At 65.9% G+C, this 6,168-nt stretch overlaps 1 protein-coding gene across 2 annotated transcripts; it reads left to right on the top strand.

Moving 5' to 3' along the window:
- The first annotated feature begins 580 nt into the window (after positions 1-580).
- LOC138806050 (lymphocyte antigen 6E-like) lies at positions 581-3,820 on the top strand. 2 transcript variants are annotated; one of them, XM_069991520.1, is made up of 4 exons: positions 581-687; positions 2,382-2,495; positions 2,805-2,924; positions 3,027-3,820. In XM_069991520.1, exons 2-4 carry the CDS (start codon positions 2,417-2,419, stop codon positions 3,248-3,250), a joined length of 423 nt encoding a protein of 140 aa, XP_069847621.1. In that variant the 5' UTR covers positions 581-687; positions 2,382-2,416; the 3' UTR covers positions 3,251-3,820. The 2 variants fall into 2 exon arrangements, with proteins under 2 accessions (XP_069847621.1, XP_069847622.1); XM_069991521.1 differs by having other exon boundaries at positions 584-687; positions 2,387-2,495.
- The last annotated feature ends 2,348 nt before the right edge of the window (positions 3,821-6,168 follow it).

Below are 6,168 nucleotides of genomic sequence, written 5' to 3' on the forward strand. Positions count from 1 at the left end.
GGCCTGGGGGCTCCCCGGGCGCCCTGCCCGGTGCCGGCACACGGGGAGGACACGGGGGCACGGTCCAGCGCCCTGGCCACCTGGTCAGCACCACCAGGCCGGTCAGCACCACCAGGCCTGCCCAGCGAGAGGACGGGAAGGGCCGCGGGAGCGCGGGGCAGCGCGGGGACAAGGCCTGGCTGGACTCAGGTGCCCCCTTGCGGGGGGGGTCTGGGCGGCCTCAGCGCCTTGCCAGGGTCGCTTGGCCGCCGCGGAGTCCCAGATCCTGGCGCAAGTCCAGGGACCCCAACCGACCGGCAGGGCGGTCCACCCCGGCCCGGGCCCGCCCCGGAGCAGGCCCCGCCCCGCCCTGGTTCCATCCCCATCCTGGCCACGCCCAGACTCCGCCCGAGCTCCGTCCCCCGTCCGGCCCGCTCAGCCTCAGCCCGGGCCCCGCCCAGACCCAGCCCGGCCCCGCCCCCAGGCAGGGCCCCGCCCAGATTCAGCCCAGGCCCCCGCCCACAGGCAGGGCCCCGCCCAGATTCAGCCCAGGCCCCGCCCCCAGGCAGGCCCCGCCCAGATTCCGCCCAGGCCCCGCCCCGCCCGCGCCGCGCTCAGACTCGTCCCCCGCCTGCCCGGAGTCTCGGGGCCGCGGTCTCGGCGCCGGCTTTGGGAGCGCGTCCAGGCCCCGCGCCTGCGTCCGCCGCGGTGAGTCTGCCGGGCCTGCCGGGCCCCGCCGCGGCGAGCGCCCCCCCGGGGGCTCCGGGCCCGGGGCGGGCGCGTGGCGGCGGCGCCGGGGGGTCGCGGGCCTGGGGCCGGGAGCCGTTCACACGGGCAGCCGCGCCGGAGCCCGCGCCTGCCGGGCCCAGCCCCGACCCCACCGGAGCGTGGGGACCACGGCTTCCAGGACGGGCGGGAGCCGGGGCCCGGGGGCCGGCGCCGCGGGGAGGAGGCAGCCCGGGCCCGCGCGGCCTCGGGGCCTGGCTTTCCGGGGGGCCGGGGAGGAGGGCTCCTGTCCCCCGCCCGTTCCCGGTGCCCCCCGCCCCGTCCCCCCCCCCGCCCCGTCCCCCGCCCGTTCCCGGTGCCCCCCCACCCCGTCCCCCGCCTGTTCCCGGTGCCCCCCCACCCCGTCCCCCGCCCGTTCCCGGTGCCCCCCCCGCCCCACGCCCGTTCCGGGTGTCCCCCCCACCCCGTCCCCCGCCCGTTCCCGGTGCCCCCCGGCCCCGTCCCACGCCCGTTCCCGGTGCTCCCCCCCGCCCCACGCCCGTTCCCGGTGCCCCCCCCGCCCCATCCCCTGCCCGTTCCCGGTGCTCCCCCCCGTCCCCCGCCCGTTCCCGGTGCCCCCCCCGCCCCGTCCCCCGCCCGTTCCCGGTGCCCCCCCCCGCCCCGTCCCACGCCCGTTCCCGGTGCTCCCCCCCCGCCCCACGCCCGTTCCCGGTTTCCCCCCCCCCCGTGTCCCCCCTGGTGCCCCCCGCCGGCGGCGCCCTCTGGCTCCGGTGCTCATCTCTGGACACAGACCCCCCTACCCTGCCCCCCACGAAGGAGGTGCCCGGGCGCCCCGGCCCCGAGGCCGGCCGGGACTCCCCGCGCCCAGCCCGCCTTCCTCCCCGCCTGGAGGCAGCACCGGTCCGGCCGGGCTGCGCGCCTCGTGACCATCTGGAGTTTCTGCGTTCCCACCAAGCTGCTGCAGGGGTCCGAGGCTGCACCGGAGAGGCCTGGCCGGCGGCTGCTCTGCCCCGCAGGCTCCACCGACCTCCCCCAAATCCGGGCTCCCTGGGGTTCTTCTCCCCGCCCCTCCCCCACCTGGGGCCTTCCCGGCAGAAGGCCCCGACTCCCACAGTGTGCGTGCGTCCAGCTGGAAAAACCGGGTACCAAAACCCAGGCTTTTCTACCCAGTGCCACAGACTCTGGTCCAAGGGCCGCGTGGTTCTCGGACCCCGCGTGGAGGAGCCTCGCGCGCGTCTGTGGCCGCAGGTGGCCTGCCCTGAGCATGGCGCGGGGATGGGAGATCTTCACACAGGTCTCCCTGGGGAACCGAAGGCCACCCGGGTCCTCCAGCCCGTGCTGCTGCCCGCTGAGGGAGGCTGCTGCCTAGCCCAGCAGGAGCCTCGTGGGAGTGGGGGTGGGGTCCTCCACTTTTGAGGTGTGGCCTAGGCTCCGGAGAGAACCACCCTCCGAGCGAGGGAAATTCAAGGTGTAGCTGCATTGCTGACCGCCGGCGGGGGCTGGGCCCTGGGCCTTCAGTTCTGCGCGTGTTCACCATGTCCCTTAGCTGGCCAGGTGTCCTGCAGGAGTGGAGCAGGAACCCCTCCTGCTGGCTCTGCATCTGGGTGTCAGCAGCTGCCCCTGGGCAGGGCCTGAGAGGCCGCCTGGCCCCTGAGGAGCTGCGTCTCTTATGGCAGGACAGGCTTCTTCGGCTTCGGGAGACCAAACAGCCATGTCCGGGATGTCCGCTGCCTCCAGCATGAGGGTCTTCCTTCCGGTGCTGCTGGTTGTCATCCTGGGAGTGGAGCAAGGTGCGACGCACAGCCCTGCCCTCCCCCCCACCCCGCCCTGTCCTTCTGGGACAGCCCCCAGGGCACCTGTGGCCCTACCCCCTGCCTTCCTGTCCACACAGTGGCCGTGGTGTGATTGGAGTCCTCTCCAGGGCTTCCTGGCCAGCATCTGGTGTCACTCCTCACTATGTTTTTGTCTCCAGACCAGGGCCTGGCATACAGTAGTTGATCACTAATGCCTGCAGAGCCAGGGCTGAAGGAGGGAGGCACTGGAAGGTTTCCCCAGGCATGGGACCCGTGTCACCTGCCGTGTGTCCCTTTTCTCTGCAGGCCACTCCCTGGTCTGCTTTTCCTGCACCAATCAGCAGAGCAATTTCTACTGCCTGAAGCCGACCATCTGCTCCGATTCAGACAACTACTGCGTGACCCTGTCCGCCTCCGCTGGTATCGGTGAGTGCTCGGACGGCAGCCAGGCCCAGCCGGACCAGCCCCACCTGCCGCCGCCTCCGCCCATCTGCCCTCTTTCCCCTCACAGCCTCATTTTCTGTGCAGGGAACATTGTGGACTTTGGCTACACCCTGAACAAGGGCTGCTCGCCCATCTGCCCCGGCCCTAGCATCAACGTCGGCGTGGCCTCCGTGGGCACCCACTGCTGCCAGAGTTTCCTGTGCAATATCAGCGCGGCCGGTGGCGGGCCCCGGGTCAGCGGCCCACTGCTGGGCCTTGGGCTTCTCCTCAGCCTGCTGTCGGTCCTGCTGCTGCAGCTGAGCCCCTGAGCCCGCAGACCCCGTGCCCATATGCCCTGAGCTCAGGAAGAATACCCGGCCCCTTCCCGATCGCAGGAGGCGAGTCTCCAGCTCCTCCTCGTGCCTGATAACCTCCCCTGAGACCTGTCTCCAAGGCCAGACCAGCACCTGCCCAGCCCGGGGCGGAGGGGGGCAGCTGCCCTCCCTCTTAAGTCAATCATGTGACCTTCCTTGGGGGATCAGGGAAGAGATGAGGGGTTCCCCTGAAGTCTGAGGTTCCCAGGGTCAGTCTAGGAACCCTCAGAGGCACGGAAAGGGCCCCCTATGCCCCATTCCTGTTGGTCCCAGGAGGCTGTGCCGAGTGTGCGGCTATGAGCGTGTGGCATGGTGAGCACACGGCAGCGTGGAGTGAGTGCGGGGCAGTGTTGAGGAAGGGCATGGGAAGGTCCAGGGGCCCCAGGCCGTCCCAAAGCCCCTCGCCCAGCATTGCGTACCCACCCGGCACTCCTGTGCTCTGCTCAGCCCCGCTGCCCCTCTGCCCACCCTGCGCCACCGTCCGCAGCTTTGGTGCCAAAGTGTGGAATAAAATTTAGAAACATTCTCACTCTGCACGGCCTTGGTCCCTGTGCCGCTCGCCACGGCCCTACAAGGGGGTCCTACCCGGAGACACCCAGGCCAGGCGAGGCTGGACTTTGCGAGGCCCCTCCGCCTGCCTGCTGGCCCTGGCCTGGCCAGCCGCGTGCCGTGCGTGGCGGGGGTGGGGGCAGCAGGGAGGAGCGTCGGAAGCGTCTTCCGGCTCAGTTCCCCACAGGTTCCCTAGTTCACACTTCCCAAGACTAAAAGACACCCGGAGGCCGGGGGTGGGGTCCCTGTCCTCAGAACAGCCCCCCGGGAGCTGTAGGGTTTCTTGGGGCCCTGGGAACCTTGCCCAGCAGCGTAGTCGCCATGATAGCCCAGGGTGAAGCTTGCAGACTCAGTGTCTTCCTTACTACCCCTGAGAGGGGGGCTAGGCATGGACCCCCGACTTGGTGTGCCCTGAAGGCAGAGGAAGGAGCCAGACATAGGTGGAAGAAAGGATCACTCAGAAAAACAGGGTGTACTCTACAAGCCCCAGAGAAGGTTCCAGAAACTCAGCAGAGCAACCCTGGAGGCTCCCAGCAACTGAAACATGCTTTACTCCTGGAGTACTAGAAAGCAAGAGAAGGAAAGCAGAACGGGGCTCCTGCAGGGAGCGCTGCCCAGGGCGTGGGGCTTGTAGCCTGACCTGCAGAAGGCTCAGGAGCAAACCCCAGGTGACTACCAGAGGGGCCCCCACCCATGGGCCCTCCAGGCCCTGGGAGCTGCGCACTGAGGCCCGCTCTGCTGGGACTTTGGTGACTGAGGCACGGCCACGGGGTAGGGTCTGGGACCCCTTGAGGCCCAGCCTTTGCTCTGCTGTGCACCGCCCTTGTGATCGGGACAGTCCCAGCAAAGGAAGCTGGTCAGGCCTCCAGGTTAGGACGGGCTAACCTGGGGAGACTGGCAAAAAGGAAAGGAAAATGCACTTGGTTGTAACAAAAGATGGGAAGAGATCCCAAGAAGGTGGGCACTGCCCCTTGGTTTTGTTTTCTGCTCTGGGGCTGCGCAGCTGATCTTCGAGCACCCCAGGTTAAGTTAGTACAGGAAGGAAGCGTGGGAAGAGCCACTTTAAGTCACCCTATTTTTGTTAGGTTTTTAAAAAGAGATAGCCGAAGCCGGGCGCTGGTGGCTCACGCCTGTAATCCTAGCTAGTCAGGAGGCTGAGATCTGAGGATCGCGGTTCAAAGCCAGCCCGGGCAGGAAAGACCTTGAGACTCCTATCTCCAATAAACCACCAGAAAACCGGAAGTGGCGCTGTAGCTCAAGTGGTAGAGCGCTCGCCTTGAGCTGAAGAGCTGAGGGACAGCGCTCAGGCCCAGAGTTCAAGCCCCATGACCGACAAAAAAAAAAAAAAAAGAGGTAGCCGAGTAGGAACAGCACCACGCACGTGGTATTCAGGTGAGGTGTAGTTTTATTCATTCTGGCTGGCATCAGGCCACATTGGCCCTCCACACGGCTGGGAAAGAGCTCGAAGAGAGCGCGTCTGGGCCTGGGCTAGGCCTTATCTAGGGTATGGATGGAGAAAGATGTGACCACATCAAATTCAGATCTGACCTCTTCCAGGTGTGCCAGTTGCCTAGGTAACACAGGTACTGGGTGGAGACTTTGCTGTGGGGAGGGTGGAGTCTGCTTGCCATCCAGGAGAGGATCTTGCAATTTTTTTTAATTCTTATTTTTTATTGTGAACATACTGTACAGAGGGGTTACAATTACATGGGCAAGATAGTGAATACATTTCTTATCAAGCATTGCAGCCTCCTCCTTTGTTTACCCTTCACATCCCTTCCCAGCCTCCCCCCGTCCCCCCACCTTATAATTTTTATACCTCTGAAAGGGAGGAAGGGTGTGCTGGTGTGCAGCTTTTTTTTGGGGGGGGGGGAGGTCCGGTCGTGGGACCTGAACTCTGGGCCTGGGCGCTGTCCCTCAGCTCTTCAGCTCAAGGTTAGCACTCTACCACTTGAGCCACAGCGCCACTTCCGGCTTTTATTCTTTTTGCTTATGTGGTGCTGAGGAATTGAACCCAGGGCCTCATGCATGCAAGGCAAGCGCTCTACCACTGAGCCACCTTCCCAGCCCCTCCAGCTTTATTTTGAATTACTTACTGGTTCTGCTTGAATTACTGAGTTTGGCCCTTTTAAGAATTTTTATTATTTTTGTTTTTAATTTCCCTGTCACCAGAATCTGTCCTGCTCATTCTGGGTCTGAGATTCTGGCAGCTCAGAGCCTCGTCCAGCCAAGAGCCCCGGGGTGCTTGGAGGCAGGGGCAGCTGAGAGAGAGAAGATTCCAGAAGAGGAGGAGGAGCTTGGGGGCTGAGTTTCAATTTCCTGGA

This window comes from Dipodomys merriami, unplaced genomic scaffold, assembly GCF_024711535.1.
Source record: "Dipodomys merriami isolate MVZ:Mamm:240054 unplaced genomic scaffold, mDipMer1.0.p SCAF_4, whole genome shotgun sequence".
In the NCBI taxonomy this organism is placed as follows: domain Eukaryota; kingdom Metazoa; phylum Chordata; class Mammalia; order Rodentia; family Heteromyidae; genus Dipodomys; species Dipodomys merriami.